This window comes from Geotrypetes seraphini, chromosome 2 (genome assembly GCF_902459505.1).
Source record: "Geotrypetes seraphini chromosome 2, aGeoSer1.1, whole genome shotgun sequence".
Taxonomy (NCBI): domain Eukaryota; kingdom Metazoa; phylum Chordata; class Amphibia; order Gymnophiona; family Dermophiidae; genus Geotrypetes; species Geotrypetes seraphini.
The window spans coordinates 492332254-492350712 of NC_047085.1; the positions used below are offsets into that span (position 1 = coordinate 492332254).

The following is an 18459-nucleotide window of genomic DNA, read 5'->3' on the forward strand; positions in this document are numbered from 1 at the left end:
AGATTAGAGCAGAAACTGTATCTTTTATGGTTGATGAAGCTTTCACAAATGGCGTCAATGACCCTTGCTCATTATTTGAGGAAGAAGAGCCATTAGTAGATTTCTGAAATAAATATGCCTTCAATGCTTTACAAAAAATGGGCAAAAGAGAGAATAACTATAGAATAAAAGTCATTACAAACTTTTACGAATAAAAAAGAAAATGATCGACAAAAATTGGCCATAGTTTTTATTCTCTTAATAGTGGAAAAGCCAAGTTTAAATTTCTGAGTGCTCTTAGAGTTAGAGATTTCTTGTGAATTAAACAAAACAGAGACCAAAGGAGAAAAAAATATCATATAGGATTTTGAAAATTACAGTTGCATACTTAAAATTGGATTCTCCAATAGGCAGGCAACCAATGTAGTTCCCTATAGTAGGGTTGCAGGTATTCCGATTTCTATTGTCCATATATGAATCTTACTGCTGCATTTTGAACTAGTTGTAGACATGGTAGCAACGTTTTAGAGCAATGAACTAGTGTTACATTACAGTAGTCTAGTCGAGATAGGATTAGGGATTGCACTAAAATTCAGAAAGCCTCCAATTCAAAGTATTTTCTGATGGATCTTAGCTGTCCCTTTATAAGGAAATATTGTTTTATTATTGATTGTACGTGGCTCTTCATGAATAGGTGATTATCAATTTCTACCCCTAAGATTTGGGATTGTAGTTCTAATGGAAAGTCTGTGTTGTCTACTGTAATCATTGGAGTGGAGTGTGGGTCACTTGAGGGTCCTAGTCAAAGGAATTCAGGTTTGTTCTTATTTAGTCTGAGGTCCAGTTTTCTATGATGTAGACACATTTTTTGACACTGGTGAAGGTGCTGGCTAATGTAGCTGTTACAAGTAGCAAAAAATATGAAAATCTTGTTATATAATTTATCTTACTCTATTTAATATTTAAGAAACTAGCTTACAGCCTTCTTTAGAGTGGATGACGTAGAAGGTCTTTCCTGAAAATGTTGAATTGGCATGAAAGCTTCCAAAGAGGTGAAAAAAGAAGCAAATATGACAGCATTGCCTGCTTACTTTGGGTAGACCAATGCAAAGGGAGATAACTTGCCAAGGACATTTAATCATAAGAACATAAGCACTGACATATTGGGACAGACCGAAGGTCCATCAAGCTCAATATCCTGTTTCCAACAGTGGCCAATCCAGATCACAAGTACCTGGCAAGATCCCAAAAGAGTAAAGCAGATTTTATGAAGAGAATTATGGAATTTTCTTAAATTGGTTATTTCAAGAGGAGTCACATGTAACTTCTGGGAGGATGGGATTTAAATCCAAATAAATAAATATACATTAGTTTGAGAGATATTAAAATCCAGTTCTTTTAATGGTTGTACAGTGGTGCCTCACACAACGAACTTAATTCGTTCCAGGAGCAAGTTTGTTATGCGAAAAGTTCGTTATGTGAAACGCGTTTTCCCATAACAATACATGTTAAAAAAAATAATTCGTTCTGTAGCATAAAATATGCTAAGATGACATAAAAAAAGATAAATTTTTGGTTATTATTTTTATTTAGAAACATCTAAAAACATAATTGTTTTTTAAAACAACACACATTTTTTAAATTTAAAGACAGACTAAGTAGAGTCTAATTTTACAGTGAGAGAGGGCAGAGTCTCAGCGGCAAAAACTGGGACTTAACTGTTCATTTTTTTTTTTTTTCTACCGTGTTTCCCCGATGATAAGGCAGGGCCATCAAATAAGACAGCCCCCCCTTTTTAGAAAAAAAATGTAAAATAAGGCACCCCCCCGCAAATAAGCCACCCACCGATACCTGCGCTTACCCGAATCGGGTGGTACGGTGGGTGACTCCGTGTGGTCCCTGGCACCCCCGACACGATCGGGGCAAGAGGGAGCTCAAGCCCTCTTGCCCCCCCGACTCCCCGACACGATCGGGGCAAGAGGGAGCTCAAGCCCTCTTGCCCCCCCGACTCCCCGACACGATCGGGGCAAAAGGGAGCTCAAGCCCTCTTGCCCCCCCGACTCCCCGACACGATCGGGGCAAAAGGGAGCCCAAGCCCTCTTGCCCCGCCGATTCCCCAACTCCCCGACAATATCGGGCCAGGAGGGAGCCCAAGTCCTCCTGGCCACGGCGACCCCCTAACCCCACCCTGCACTACATTACGGGCAGGAGGGATCCCAGGCCCTCCTGCCCTCGACGCAAACCCCCCCTCCCCCCAACGACCGCCCCCCCCAAGAACCTCCGACCGCCCCCCCAGCCGACCCGCGACCCCCCTGGCCGACCCCCACGACACCCCTAACCCCCTTCCCCGTACCTTTCTGTAGTTGGCCGGACAGACGGGAGCCAAACCCGCCTGTCCGGCAGGCAGCCATCGACGGAATGAGGCCGGATTGGCCCATCCGTCCCAAAGCTCCGCCTACTGGTGGGGCCTAAGGCGCCTGGGCCAATCAGAATAGGCCCTGGAGCCTTAGGTCCCTCCTGGGGGCAGGGCCTGAGGCACATGGTCGGGTTGGGCCCATGTGCCTCAGGCCCCGCCCCCAGGAGGGACCTAAGGCTCCCGGGCCTATTCTGATTGGCCCAGGCGCCTTAGGCCCCACCAGTAGGCGGAGCTTTGGGACGGATGGGCCAATCCGGCCTCATTCCGTCGTTGGCTGCCTGCCGGACAGGCGGGTTTGGCTCCCGTCTGTCCGGCCAACTACAGAAAGGTACGGGGAAGGGGGTTGGGGGTGTCGTGGGGGTCGGCCAGGGGGGTCGCGGGTCGGCTGGGGGGGCGGTCGGAGGTTCTTGGGGGGGCGGTCGTTGGGGGGAGGGGGGGTTTGCGTCGAGGGCAGGAGGACCTGGGATCCCTCCTGCCCGTAATGTAGTGCAGGGTGGGGTTAGGGGGTCGCCGTGGCCAGGAGGACTTGGGCTCCCTCCTGGCCCGATATTGTGTGGGGAGTTGGGGAATCGGCGGGGCAAGAGGGCTTGGGCTCCTTTTTGCCCCGATCGTGTCGGGGAGTCGGGGGGGCAAGAGGGAGCCAGGCGGAGAGAGGGCAGTTAAGCGCAGTGCCTGCGCGGAAGGATGCAGCTCGGGCGACTTCGTTGTGTGAAACGAAGTTCGTTGTACGAAACGAAGTTCGTTGTACGGATCAAGACATAAAGTTCGTTGTGCGCAGCGTTCGCTGTGCGAGGCGTCCGTTATGCGAGGCACCACTGTAAATCTATTATTCTCTTGCTTTGTTGCTCAAGTTAGGACCTACTGCATAAAAAATAAAAATAAAATTACTTGCCATTAGTTTTCAAGGACCAATCATGTCAAAGAATGATGCTTGACTGGGTGGTTGTATCCTTATACACACACAGATGCTCATAACATTGACAGACTCTTGTGTACATGACATACATGTCATCTAACTTAGGGCACACTTATGAAGGGAATTTTTAAAAATAAAGTAAAATTCTGGAATCTCTCATGGCACACAGTTTGAGAGACATTGGTTTAGAGCAGTGGTTTCAAACTCAAACCCTTTCCAGGGCCACATTTTGGATTTGTAGGTACTTGGAGGGCCTCAGAAAAATTAGTTAATGTCTTATTAAAGAAATGACAATTTTGCATGAGGTAAAACTCTTTATAGTTTATAAATCTTTCCTTTTGGTTAAGTCTTAATAATAATATTGTCATTTATAGCTAAAGAGACATTTGATCAAGAAACTGTTTTATTTTACTTTTGTGAATATGAAAAACATACCGAGGGCCTCAAAATAGTACCTGGTGGGCCGCATGTGGCCCCTGGGCCGTGAGTTTGAGACCACTGGTTTAGAGGGATGGCTGAATGGTGGTCTAGGATGACAGATATCCTTTGGCTGGCTCTAGTTTTAATACAAATTTGTTTTTATGTAAAAATTTTGCTATTGTATTATGTGACCTAGGTATTGCTGTTTAAAAGGCAGTCTATAAGATATGAAATTAAAAATATATGAATGTTTTGCTACGCTGTTTTAATGTGTTCATTACTGACAATATATCATATTATTGATAGCATTATCATTTAATTTACCTATTTACCTCACTGATCTAATTGTGTATTGTTCTGACGTTTGGTCTTTTTACTGTTGCCTCCTTCAAACTACGTCTGCCATAAACCATAAAAACCATTAATAATAAATCTTGATAAATAAAATAAATAAGGCACTGCTTACTCAAAAACAGGTCACCAAAATGTCTAAAATTTGGGGGCTGTGCCCAGAGTGAAAGGGCAGCCAGAGTCAAGGAGATACTGCTTGGACCACCATACTGCCTCTGTGGCGAGGGACAGAACCTGCTGGGCTGCTGGAGGAGGAGCTGCTGCTGGGAACTACTGCCAGAGGCCGGATATCACCACTGCAGCAAGGTCAAGGGCCTTAAGGCTTCTCCAAATGCTGGGAACCTGGCTAGGAAGCTGCCAGTGATGCAGGAGGAAGGGCTGGGAAGCCAAAACTCCAAATGGAAGTAGAGAAACAGGCTGGGGGTGAAAGTTAGGGATAAAGTGAAGGACACAACAGGGTTTCCAGACATCCGGATTTCCCCAGACATGTCCACCCTTTAGAGGACATGTCCGGATGGCTTTTCAAAACCCGGCACTTTGTCCGGGTTTTGAAAAGCCTCCCTCAAAATCGCCGTCAGGTAGGAGGGTAATGCGATGACTTGCGTGATTGCCCTCCTGCCCAACTAGAGTAGGCAGCAGGGCTAGGGTGGGACTGGGGCATGGTGGGGCAGGGATGGGTGGAATTGGGCGAGCCTAGGGGGTGAGTCTAGAGTAACCCTAGGACACAAGAAAGTCAACCTCTGCCTTCCCCCCCAGAATAAACTCAGGACAGGATTAACTCTCTAGTGAGACCCTAGGCAAACATTCACACTGGCCCCTCTCCCCTTCTCATATCATAACATTTTAGAATTCCCACAAATGAGGCCTGTAAGGTTCTTCTGACCATGAAGCATATCTAGTAAAGGATGACGTGCAGAGCTGTCCACCAATTCTTCCTGCACAGTAGAGGACAACTATTGAGGGGGTAGAGAGGAGAAAAGAGAGAGATCTCCGAGGTAAAGATGGCTCAGGTACCTCCTTCCCCACTCTTCTCTCTCCCAGCAGCTGACTTAAGCAGGAGAAAAATGGCCCATCTAAGAAGGCCCCTCTTGAACACTGACATCCTAGAAATCTGCCTAGTTTGCCTATGCTGTAATCCCACCCCATGACAAGAGATTTATCACTGGCTCCTACAATTTGGGCTGGTACCTAAGCTTTCCCAAAACATTTTCAGCCCTACCCAGAGTAGGGGGACTTACCTTCTTGGATCCAAAGAGTGCACCGTGATGATCCTTTCAAAGCTGGCTACAAACGCCTCAAGCCACTGCTGCAGGTAATTCAAGTCTTTCTGCAACAGAAGAAGAAAGGCCACGTGGTTAGGAATCTGGGAGGTAGAAAGCATTCAAAGACAGGCGCTTGGGTGCTAGGTCTGCCTCTCTAGATCCTCCGTCCAAGAATTCCAGTTCAGACCAACCAAACAGCTTCTCCTTGTCAACTGAGAAATAAGCAGGGAATCGCCCTCATCCATATATCCAAAACTTGTGCTATCAGAGGCCAGGGGGGGTGGGCGAAGCAGCAGCATGTATATATGTGCCAGTCTGAATGAGGACTTAAGCATGTATATCAACACACATCCACCTAAGTGCCAATCCTACCTCAGGAACAGCACAGTTACTTACCTGTACCAGGTGTTATCCAGGGACAACAGGCAGATATTCTCACCTGTGGGTGATGCCATCCACAGAGCCCAGTATGGTTCTATGGATGACATCACCTGCTTGTCCTAGGATAAAGCACAGTTACTTACAGGTGTTATCCAAATACAGCAGACAGATATTCTCACATATGGGTGGTGTCATCCACATGTGAGAATATGCTGCCTGCTTGTCCTGGGATAAACCTACAGTACATGCATATCGCCTAAAAAGAGGTATTATGTTTTCTGAGCCCCTGATTTTACACATATATACCAAATGATTCTCACATTCATTCTAGGAGTGGACACACTAAGAAAACAGTGCTGGCTGTCAGATCTAGGGAATTCATGCTTATGGTCTCATAATCTCCCGCCACACTCTCTGGCAGAAATCCAAAGAGTGGTGTGTGCCAGGGCTGGAGAAGCCTGAAGTGAAGATGGATTCTGAGCCCTGGCACCACTTGACAACTGAAAGCCAGCAAACCCTATAGAATATGACAAAAAGCCCAAGGGTCCTAGAGGAGTAGGAGTTCCAAAAAAGGCAAAAACTGTGGAATAATGTTCTTGAACTGATCTTTTTTGGAAACTAGTACATCCACTGTTCTTTACAATAGATAAATGTTTTTGCCTTTTTTGGAACTCCATTATTCTGTAACAACATAGGCAACTTCTTGGAACACTCCTGACATGCCCATGGCCACACCCACTTTTTAGATAGGTGCTATGTATGGCATGTAAGCACCCAACATTGTAGAATAGCATGCAGCCAGATGCACACAGAAACCCTAGTTGGTGCCAATTAAACTAAACTAAAACTTAGTCTTGTATACCGAATCATCACCTAAAAGGAGCTCGAATCGGTTAACAGAAATTAGGTAAAAATAAGAAAAAAAAACCAAAAAAAAAATAAGGCAGCTATATAATTTTGCTACTCTGGAATGAGAATTTAAGTATCGTTGAAATAATGATGTATTCATAGATTTTCCGAAAACCTTGAAAAGAGGTAATCATTCGAACAGAAACAGGAATACTATTCCAAATCTCAGTTAGCCTGAACGAGAAAGACTGACGTAACTTGCCAACAGTCTTTATACCTTTCATGCCCAGATCTGGGTGCCATATATAGAATCCAGGGTGTAGTGTGTACATGTGTGAACCATTATGTACATACAAATAGCGCACACTCTCTCTCAATAGTGTACACTATTACCAACGAATGACATTTGTTTCAAAGAGCCCATCCCTAAGAACATAATTTTTGCCATACTGGGACAGACCGAAGTCCTTCAAGTATCCCAGAAACATGACGGCAGATAAAGGCTTAGCTATGATCAGGAAACTCGGGTTTTAAGATTAAAAAGCAACCTCAAAAAGGTGGATTTTAGGCAGAAATTGAATATGCCCAGAGAGGGCTTTACGGAACTTGGTCTGACCGGAGCTTGTAGGGGGTTTTCCAAAACCCGGAAAAACACTGGGTTTTGCAAAGTCCATCCGGGAGCCTGGACATGTCCGGGTTTTCCCAGATGTCTGGTAACCCTAATTATATGTAAATCAAAGGAATAGCAAGGGAAGCAAAACTCCTTCTTTCTTGATATCAAATATACTGAAAGAAACAAAGAGGTCCACAAACTGGCAGAGATCAGTTCTAAGAAACACCAAAATGATGACCTGAGACAGAAAATTATAGTCTTAGCTCACAGAATAAAGTCAAACTCACCTACAAATGGCCAGTCACACTTCATACATCAGATATTACACCTAACAAAAATCATCAACTTTGGCGAACGAATTGAAGAAGACTTAAATAGACGACATTTCTTCTTTAGAGAAAACTGAAAATAAAAACTTGTCTAAGACAGACTCAGCTGTCAGGAGTCCCTCAAACCTAGGCCTGTGAACTCTTAAAACATCTGGCACCACTGTCAGCAAGGCTTAAAGGAGCTGAATTTCTTTAGGATAATGAAGAAAAAACTTGGTAGCAACCTTCAAATATTTACAAGGGAGGTCATAAGAGAGGTTGGCAATAAAATTGTTCTCAACTGCCACTTTCAAAATGACAAGAAATTAACAGACTTACCGTATATGCTCGAATATAAACTAACCTGCATATAAACCAAGGTAACCTTTTTTTCTCCAAAAAAAGTTGATGAATATACCAATGTAACAAACCAGGGGGTTTATATTCAAGTGCCCTGACAGATCCTGCACCCAGCCCCCATGCCCTCCCTGCCAGGTTCTGCACCTTGTCCCACCCCTCACTCCCAACCCTGCTCTGCCAGTCTCTGAACCCAACCCACCTCCCTCCCTGCCAGACTCTGCACCCTGTCCCCCCCTCCCTTACTGCCTGCCAGTTTCTGCACCCTGTCCCTCCTCCATCACAATGCCTTGCAGGTTTCCATCGGGCTTGCTGTAAGACCTGGTGGGCCAGGATCCCTCCTGCCTCCTGTCCTGGCTGACTCTAACAATTCTCAACTCCCTCCCACCTCCTCGATTGTAAAAATGGTACCTTTTAAAATCCCTGGTGGTCCAGCAGTGAACAGGGGCAGGAGCAATCTTCCTGCGCTCCTGCCCCATGCAGAGCCGCTATCTGAATAGCTGCTGTGAGTTCCTGCAGTTTTGTGGTTGCTGCGAGAACTCGCAGCAGCCATTCAGACAGTGGCTCTGCACTGGGCAGGAGTACAAGAAGATCGCTCTTGCTCCGATTCACCTCTGGACCACCAGGGATTTTAAAAGGCACCATTTTTACAATCGTGAAAGCAAGAGAGAGGGGAAAATTGTTGAGTCGACTGAGACAGGAGGCAGGAGGGATGCCTCCGAGGGATGCCTCCTGTCCAGGCCCACCGCTGAACCACCAGGTCTTACGGCAGGCTCGGTGTAGGCCTGCAACAGGTCGGTGAGGGGTGGGGTGGAGATGCCAACTCAAATATAAACCGAGACTCACATTTTGGAGCCATTTTTTGGCCCAAAAATCTGTTTATATTTGAACATATATGGTAAATTTCAGCAGCACAGGTTTGGATCGTGCAAGAACTTACTGACTGAGGGCAGTGAAATGGGGAATGGAAGATCCTCTGACTCGAGCTTAAAAACCTTACACTGGTATAATTTAGATGAAGTGGATCCTGAAAAGTGGCGGGCAATGCATGAGCTAACCTCTGAGGGCCCAAGATGCAGCTTGTTCTTTATCTCATCAACAGTTCCCTCAGGAAAACCAGCTCATTTAGTTTTAACCCTTTCAGGACCATAAGGATCGTAGGCCAATTTTTGTGGTTTTGACGACATTTTTATGGTAAAAAGGGCTTGCAGATGCCAAAACATTGATTTTTTTTGTGAAATATCATTATTTTTTTTTTTAAAAAATCACACTTCTGGCTTATGGACAGTGTGGCAAGTGAATCTTCTCGTCAATCTGGCAACGACGCTAATGAATGAATGTCGGAACCAGTTTGTTTACATAAAGGCAGTATCCTATGGAATCCGTACATATCAAATTTAGAACTGTAGACTATCCCAATCAAAATTTATAGGATTTTAAAGTTATGGGACAAATATGTCCCTTGGTCCTGAAAGGGTTAAGAGCAGTGTCATCACCTGCAAGAGGAATTTATCATAAAAACAATTTATAGCAGTTTCAAGATTTTACAACCCTTTCACAAAGGCAGGAAAGATATACAGCACGGGCAAGAAATTTTTAACAACTATGTACAAGTCCAGACAACAAGTAGACAGGAAGCTGCTGGGTCAAAGACACGAAAGACACCTACTTTCTAACCTAAAATAAAATTTAAAAAAAAAGAAAGACAAGTTGATTTCAAGTTTAAGCAATGTGATAGCTATCAACATAACAAAAGATTTCTTCAGATAATCAGGTTTCCTGTGCACTGGTTCTTGCAGCTATCCTTGTGTTATGTCACAATGCTTTGTTCAACCTCTTCATTAAATTACTCAACTCTCAAGGTTCTCAACCCTTTCTACTTTTCACCATCAACTTTAGTTTCCCAACCAATATACTGTGGTAGAAATTCATGTTCACAGGCAAATTAATTCATTAACTAGCCAGAGCTGCCAGCAGTAAGAAGAGATAGGCAAGATAGAACGGCTGTAACAACAAAATCTATCCATCCATGAATCTGCACTCTCTTATCCAACCAACAGGGGGAGTCATCAGGAATAATAATAATAAATGTATTTTTATATACCGCCATACCCGAAAGTTCTAGGCGGTTCACAACAGTTAAACACGGTACAAACAATGCAATTCGTTTGAAGTTTGGCAAATAAATGCATACAATATAAAAAGAAATACATGCAATATAAAAAATAAAGGAATACAGGCAATTTTAAATATAATAAAGGTTAAAAGGTAAGATATGTTAAGAACCCAGCCTATTGAATAATCTTGTTTTCTAAAATCAAGATAGAAAGAGGCTTCTAGTACAGTTTTGGCAAGCCATAGGTTCAGTTTGGCTGCCTGAAAAGAGAAGGTTCTTTCAAGGAACCTTTTATACTGGCATAATTTTATTGAGGGATATGCAATAATTCTTCGAGAGCTCTCACCTGCTGCTGCTGTCTCCTCTGCTAGCTTCTCTTCTACATTGGCTAGATCCGAGATCGGCAACCTCTTTAGGCCCCGACCCTTTAATATGGCCATTCAGTTGAGGATGGATGAGCTGGGGAGGGCTTCAACCAATGGGATGGTTTAGATGGGCTAGAGCAATGGTCTCAAACTCGCAGCCCAGTGGCCACATGCGGCCTGCCAGGTACTATTTTGAGGCCTTCAATATGTTTAGCATAATCACAAAAGTAAAATAGTTTCTTGATCATATGTCTCTTTAGCTATAAATTACAATATTATTATTAAGACTTAGCAAAAAAGGAAAGATTTATAAACTATAAAGAGTTTTACCTCATGCAAAATTGTCATTTCTTTAATAAGACATTAACTATTTTTTTCTGAGGCCCTCCAAGTACCTACAAATGCAAAATGTGGCCCTGCAAAGGGTTTGAGTTTGAGACCACTGGGCTAGAGTGAGCTTTGACAGAGACTCCAGTAGATGGAACCTAAGCACAGTACCGGGCGGAGCTCTGGGTTTCTGGCCCAGAAATATCTAAGAAAAAGGACAATTTAAATTAAATCATTAATTTATAGAGAGTGTACGGTTGGGCAGACTGGATGGACCATTTGGGTCTTTATCTGCCATCATTTACTATGTTACTATGATTGATCGATTTGCTTTCATTATAGAGGCACCCTTCACATTTTTCTGCTTGTTTAATGTTTTCTACTATAAGGGGCTGCTTTAAACTGAACTATGTGAAAAAGATGTTGGCTTTTCAGGCTGCTAGTTAGGAGAGAAAACTAGGCCCTATAATACGAACATCTGTATTAGAGAATGACACGGGGAAAAAATCTGTCCCCGTCACCGGCCCACCATCCTCTGCACCGCCCCGTCACCGCCGATCCCTTCACCGCCCCGTCACCGTCACCGCCATCCCTTTCATCGCCCCGTCACCGTCCCCGCTGCATCCATATAAGCCTTTTTCCTTTCACTCCCTCCTTCCAATTTGAGCCGGGAACACTAGCGATCGCACGGTCCCCGCGGCCACTACCTGCCTGTCCGGTCGATCCTGGTGTTTGGCCGGCTCTCTCCCTTCTCCTCACCTTGGTTTGTGGGTTTTCTTTTTCGGCAACCTGCGCGCTTTCCCAGGGAGCCGCACACGCGCGGCTGCTCAGTGTTCGATCTTCTGCTCTGCTGCAACTTCCTGTTTCCGGTTGCGTCAGAGCAGAAGATCGAGGCTGAGCAGCGGCGGGTGTGCGCGGCTCTCTTGTAGCGTGCGGGTCGCCGAGGAGGAGGATCTGCGGACTGGGGTGAGGAGAGGGGAGAGAGCTGGCTGGACACTGGAATCGATTGGGCGGGCGGGTGTGAGCTGCGGGGACCGCGCGATCCTTCATGCCTCACTGCGGGGGACAAGACCATTCACCGCCCCGCGGGCGGTGAATGGCCTTGTCCCCGTCGCCGCAGCGACTGCTAGTTTTCTTCCCCGTTTTCGGCAGGTGACCCGCGGCTAAAATGCGGTGGCCGCAGGTAAACCGCCACCGTGTCATTCTCTAATCTGTATCTTATGATCGTTATAAGAAAATGTAAAAAAAGTACTTATTTAAGCATTATTTGAGGGGGAATAATGTAGATGTAATATATGTTTCCATTATTATTTGGTAATTATCTGTGAATGTAGTTGTCTTTATCTCCCCCTTTTACAAAACCTTAGTGCGGATTTTAGCACCGGCCACGATGGTAACAGCTTCAACGCTCATAGAATTCCTATGAGCATCGGAGCTGTTACCACCACAGCTGGTGCTAAAAAACACGCTACGGTTTTGTTAACCGCATAGAACTGTGAGGTGTTTGCGGTAAACAAATGGAGTGTTATGTTATGTCTACTTTATTCAACCAATCAAGGAAGAACAATTATTCATGGTTGACATTTATTTCCCAAGAGGACAAAAAATCCTAAGCAACACTTTCAGTAGAATGAAAGACATTTAACTCTTCCCAGTAACCAACCTCTGACTTCCAAGCTGAATAAAAAAATCAAAAAAAAAAAATCAATGCTGTCAGTAACTCTTTTTCCTATTAGATTGCTGAGTCTATAGCAGTAGCCCGACAACTTTTGCTTCACGGTTCATTTTCTCAACAATGAATTTATACTGCGACTATAACATGGACCAGCCCACATATGAGAAAATCCAGAATCCAATCAAAAAGTACAAAAAGATAAACTTATTCAGTTTTCAACTGGCATAAAAACAGCAGTTACAAGAAGCCAGGCCTCGATCGCTATCTTGTTTCCTGTATGTTCCATTCTGTTCAGGCAGACACCCACGGCTCATGAATCTGCCTCCGGAGTGGGCCTCGAGCTTCCTTGCCTGTGAATGGCCGTATGATTTGTCTGTCCTTTGGCCTATTCGGCAGAGATGTGGAGGCTTTAAACCAACTCCAGTGCAAACAGGTCCAACAAGCCCAGGGGCAGAGAGCTGCTCTAACTTCATGCACCTAATGCCATTCACCTGTTTCATACATTCCTGTATGAAGGCACACAGTTGACAACATCATCCTCAAAGCCCCATGTTATGTATTCCAAAGCTAGAGAGTTGAGTTCAAGTCGATGGCTTTAAAAAAATGGTTTGGGCAAGTTGTAGAGGAAAAGTCTGTAGTCTGCTATTGAGACAGGCATGGGGGAAGCTGCTGATTGCCCTGGGATCAGTAGGATGGAATGTTGCTAGGATTTGGGTTTCTGCCAGGTACTTTTGACCTAGATTAGCCACTATGAAAACAGGCTACTGAACTAGATGGACCATTGGTCTGACCCAACATGGTTAGTCTTATATTCTAGTCTCCTACCAATTTGGAAGGCAGGGGCTAAGAATGCAGCTGGGGCAGATTAGCCTAACAGTTAGTGCACTGGGCTGAGAACCTGGGGCCTGAGTTCAAATCCCACGACACCAAGTCACCTAACCCTCCATTGCCCCAAGTACAAAAACTTAGATTGTGAGCCCACTAGGGGCAGAGAAAGTACCTGCATATAATGTGTAAATTGTACCACAGAAAGGCGGTATATCATATGTATTACCCTTACACTCTAAATCTAAATATCTGTCAAACACGCTGCCTAAATTATGTCTTGTGTCTGGATTGGATTTCCTGTTGACACTCGGTAACCTAATCTAAGCAAATCGTGCAGACACCTTTAGAAAGCTTATTTCAAGATGTAAAGAATGGTTATTATTATTTGATATGCTGCCTTTCCTCCATCGAAATACCCTTCTCCCTCCATATTCGTGGTGGTAAGGGGCAGAGCCGGTCCGCGAATATTTTAAAAACCGCAAATAATATTTGGGCCAGTTCTGCCCCTAACCCCCGCTTTCCCCGGCTATTTTAAGCCCTGAAAGCCCCTCCTTAAGCCTTACCCGGTGGTCTAGCGGGTTTTCAGGCAGGAGCAATCTTCCCACACTCCTGCCCCGTGCAGATCACACACAGGAAATGGCTGCCTTGAGCTCCCGTAGTCTCTCGAGCCATTTACTATGAGAGATCTGCACGGGGCAGGAGCTTGGGAAGATCATTCCTGCCCCAAAAACCCACTAGACCACCAGGTAAAGCTTAAGTGGGGGCTTACAGGGCTTAAAATAGCCCGAAAAATGAAAGTGATTTTTTTGGTTTAAAACCGCGAATAAGCACAACCAACCATCTGAACTACCCAGTCGCCCATAATACAAATGAACCCAGAGTAGACATGTACTGGAACAACTTTTCTATCCCTACCTGGAATCACTTCAGCAAATTCTTCTCAAAATACGTCGATTCATACTGCAGGTTAGACAGCTGCCCTCCAAACGTCATGAAAGCTGCTTCAGTCACCTTCAAAGCCATGTTATACGATTGGTTCTCCTCCCTATTACTGTTGGGTACATTTCCCGAGGAGTTAGGTCACATACTGATCACACCGATTATAAAAAAAATCCCAAGGAATCTATCAAGCTGACATCTAACTACAGACCCATCGCAAACATTCCCTTTTTTGTAAAGCTCATGGAAGGCTTGGCAAACCAGGATTTAGTAACACACCTGGACAAATTCAACATACTTCACGACAACCAATCAGGCTTTCGATCCGGGTTCAGCACGGAAACGGTCATTGCCTCATTACTGGATTCCCTCCTGAACCTACTCAGCCAAGGCTCCAGTGCACTAATCCTTCAACTTGATCTAAGCAGCGCCTTTGATTTAGTCGATCACACCATTCTAATTGACTGCTTGGAGACAATTGGTCTCTCAGGCAATGTACTAAAATGGTTCCAAGCCTTCTTGACCAAACGATCATGCCGAGTCTATAGCGACAATATCCAATTCTCCAGCTGGGTAAACCCATGCGGAGTACCACAGGGTTCCCCCCTATCCCCCACTCTGTTCAACATTTACCTAGCCCCATTAGCAAATCTACTGGAAAAATTAAAAATCAAATTTTACATCTACGCCGATGACATCATCATAGTCCTGTCCCTAAAAAGCCTGATTCCTGAGACGAAGAATCATCTAGCACTAATTCTAAAATAAATCGAAACATGGATGACAAGAGTTCAAACTGAAACTCAACCCTGAAAAAACCAAATTCTTCCTGGCAAGCCCAAACGACAAAATCAAAGATACTACAATAACCCTGAACAGTCAGAACTTCCCCATTATCGATACCATAAAAATCCTGGGAGTGACACTGGACCGCTATCTCACTCTAAATATGCACTCAGAGCTACTAATCAAAAAGGGCTTTGCGACACTATGGAAACTAAGAACCATCAGAAAGTACTTTGACACAACATCATTCCGCTTACTGGTACAATCCTCCATTTTAAACCTACTTGACTATTGCAATATCATTTACCTGGGGTCTCTCAAGAAAACCATTCAAAGACTCCGAATCATACAAAACTCAGCTGTGCGACTGATTTTCGGCATAAAGAAATGGGATCACATAACCCCCTACTACCAAAAACTCCACTGGCTGCCCCTGGAGGCAAAGAGTATTGTTCAAATTCGCCTGCCTCTGTTTCAGATCCATTCTCAGTTTGGCCCCTCTATAACTGGTCTCCCACTTTAAACTAGACTGCTCCACCAGGCCTACACGCAGAATACGTATGTTTAGCCACCCTACATTAAAAACCTGCTGATACAAAAGATTCCTTGACAGAACGGTTGCCTTCCAAGCAAGTCTGCAGAACGACTGGCTAAGCAGCATCATCAAGCACTCCTCATCCTACCTCAACTTCAGAAAACTAGTTAAAACCAACCTGTTCAACCGATTTGTGACCAAAGATTCCTAAAGTCCTCACTGCTTACCCCATGCTATATGACCAACCCGTCTTATTGTAAACCTGCTCCTACAATGTAACCTTACTCTGTACAAATATTCATGTACTCAAAGACTTCATTGGTTTTTTCGCTGACTGTCCAACTCTTCTTTATTGTAAACCGCCTCGAACTACTTTGGCTTTGGCGGTATGTAAACAATAAATTATTATTATTATCATCAAAGCAGTTTACAATACAATGAATAGTAAAGTATTTTCCCTATCTGTCCCAGCAGGCTCACAATCTTAACTATGGTACTTGGGGGGAGCAATGGAGAGTTAAGTGACTTGCCCAGGGTTACACGGCGTGGTGCTAGGTCTGAACTCACAATATCAGGGCTGACCACTAGACCACGCCTCCCCCTCCCTGTCCCGACTGCTCCTCTCATTCCTATCCTTTTCCCATACTAGTATCACAACCTGCGTTCTCTTCTCATGCCATTTCTTTGCCGCCCCCCCCTCTGTCTTAGTCGTCCTCTTACATGGTACATTCCTTCCCATTCCCCGAGCTCTCCCCCTTACCATTTGCCTTCCCCTTCCTCCCTCTCCACATCAGGCATGAAAACCAATGCAGCAGGAAACCACCATGGATACTGAAAATAGGGTGGCAGGCAAGTGGACCAGCAGCTCACCAAGTAGCGTGAGCAGGACGTGGGGGGGGGGGGGGGGGGAATGGAGCACAGACTGCAAAGTACAACCCCGGACTGCTATCTTAATTGCATCCACATTTACTGCTTTATTAAGCAAAATCCAATCAAAAATGATAAGACACTTTTCCCACCAATCAAATGCCTGCACGGGTCTCCTCCTATTTTCCTAAGCTCATACATTCAGGAGCCTGGGATGCCTCCCGTACCACTGATATCCAGCATGACCAAGGCTTATGAAACCCATCTGACAGCAAACAGCTTCATCAGTTTGTGAACAGAAGCCTGATAAGACAGCATAAGAAAAAGTCCCAAAAGGTCCATTTGACCCTGCCAAGAAAACCAGGCACCCAAAACTTCCACCCCTGCAAGAAACAATTAACGAGGCTGGCATGACAAACTGAGCATTAAAAGAACTGCTCTGTGCTGAAGCTGCTGATTTTAACAGTACATTACCTGATATCGAGTCGCCTGTAACTGCATCAGACCTTTAGGCAGATCCATAGCCAGACAAGTACAACCAGGTGGATCCCTGAGGGTCTAACTCATTCCAGATAGCACTATTCATTAAATAATCCTAGGCCCCCCCACAGAACTCTCCAGACCACCTTCACATGCACACCCACATGCCGGGAAGAGAAGAAACGTCTAAGCAGTGCATAAATAAGACAAGAGAAAAGAAAAAATTAGTCAGGAAATGCCAAGTCACATTAGCCGAGAACGACACTTCCTTTCTATGCAATCAAAAAACCACGATGGGAACCGCTATTCAACGTACTAGCAGCACTCAGACATCCAAAACTGAATATCACCAAAAGGCATCCTACCTGTCCAGCCCCAATTCCAAACAAGTTCTGCATGGGGCAGACAGGTTCCCCCCCCCCTCACCCTTCTCCTCCCATCTCATTCCTCATGCAATAACAAAGAACCCGTAACTCAACCCCAAATTCCAAATCCACTGCGCTGCTGCCTCTGGGGGACAGCTATAATTGTGCGACAGGTACTTCTGTATGTCAGTCTCCTGTTTCTAGCAGTGGCCAATCCCAAGTACTAGTGTGGCTGCCCCGGTTGGAAACAGGAGACTTGACATATAGGAATACTTCTCACGTTAATATGGATGTCCCTAGGAGCAGCATCAGCGCCCTCTTTAGGCTGCATGTTGATCTGCTGGACAACAGGCAACCTGCATTTTCAGTATGAGGGCTCTTTAACAATAAAAAAAAAAAAGGATAAACTAGTTCTGGTATCACATTTGTGCCAGTACAATGCTGTCAGTCACCTTCTGCTCTACGAGGCCTTAACTGACAGCGGTTAATCTCAAAGCACAATAATTGCTCAAGTTAAGCTTTCAAGCACGGGGTCCTAAGAGTTATGAAATAGAGAATGATACAGGGACAAATTTTTTTCCCGTCCCCCGCAGGAACTCGTTTTCCCGTCCCGGCGAGTTCTTTTCCCATCCCTGCCCCATTCCTGTAAACTCAGCCTTAACTGCATAAATCTTGAACACTTATGATTTTAAAGTGCTTGAGACTTATACAGATGAGTGAGGATAGAGCTTGCAGGAATGGGGCAGGGACAGCAACAAAACCTGCAAAGACGGGATGGGGAAATTGAGTTCCTGCGGGGACGGGGACAAATTTTCCCCCATGTCATTCTCTATTATGAAACCTGGACCAGAGTCTTGTCAGCAGGATTGTTTGGGTACCTGTGACCTGAATTGGATACTGTTGGAAAACAGGTTACTGGGCTTGATGGACCTTTGGTCTGTCCTAGTATGGCAGTTCTTCTGTAACAATAAAATAATGATGCAAGAACCAATTTTCAGTAAGGAGTGTGGAGCCTTCCAGAAGGTTAGCTAGTTATAAAATGAAAAATGGACACTTCCCCCAGGCTTAGAGCAGTGGTTCCCAACCCTGTCCTGGAGGACCACTAGCCAGTCAGGTTTTGAGGATAACCCTAATGAATACGCATGAGAAAGATTTGCATATATTGGAGGTGACAGGCATGCAAATCTGCCCCATGCATATTCATTAGGGTTATCCTCAAAACCTGACTGGCTAGTGGTCCTCCAGGACAGGGTTGGGAACCACTGCTCTAAGCCTCTAAGGGCCAGATTCTCTAATATCACCAGTAAAATCCGGTGGGTTGCTG

General features: G+C 44.8%; 1 protein-coding gene across 3 annotated transcripts in view; it reads right to left on the bottom strand.

The window, feature by feature from the left end:
- NBEAL2 (neurobeachin like 2) overlaps nt 1-18459 on the bottom strand; it is a 408006-nt gene that overhangs the window by 300290 nt on the left and 89257 nt on the right. For all 3 annotated transcript variants that reach the window (XM_033931896.1, XM_033931894.1, XM_033931895.1), the window contains exon 2: nt 5321-5409. In XM_033931896.1, coding sequence (XP_033787787.1) covers nt 5321-5409 — 89 coding nt within the window. The remainder of the gene's footprint in view (nt 1-5320; nt 5410-18459) is intronic.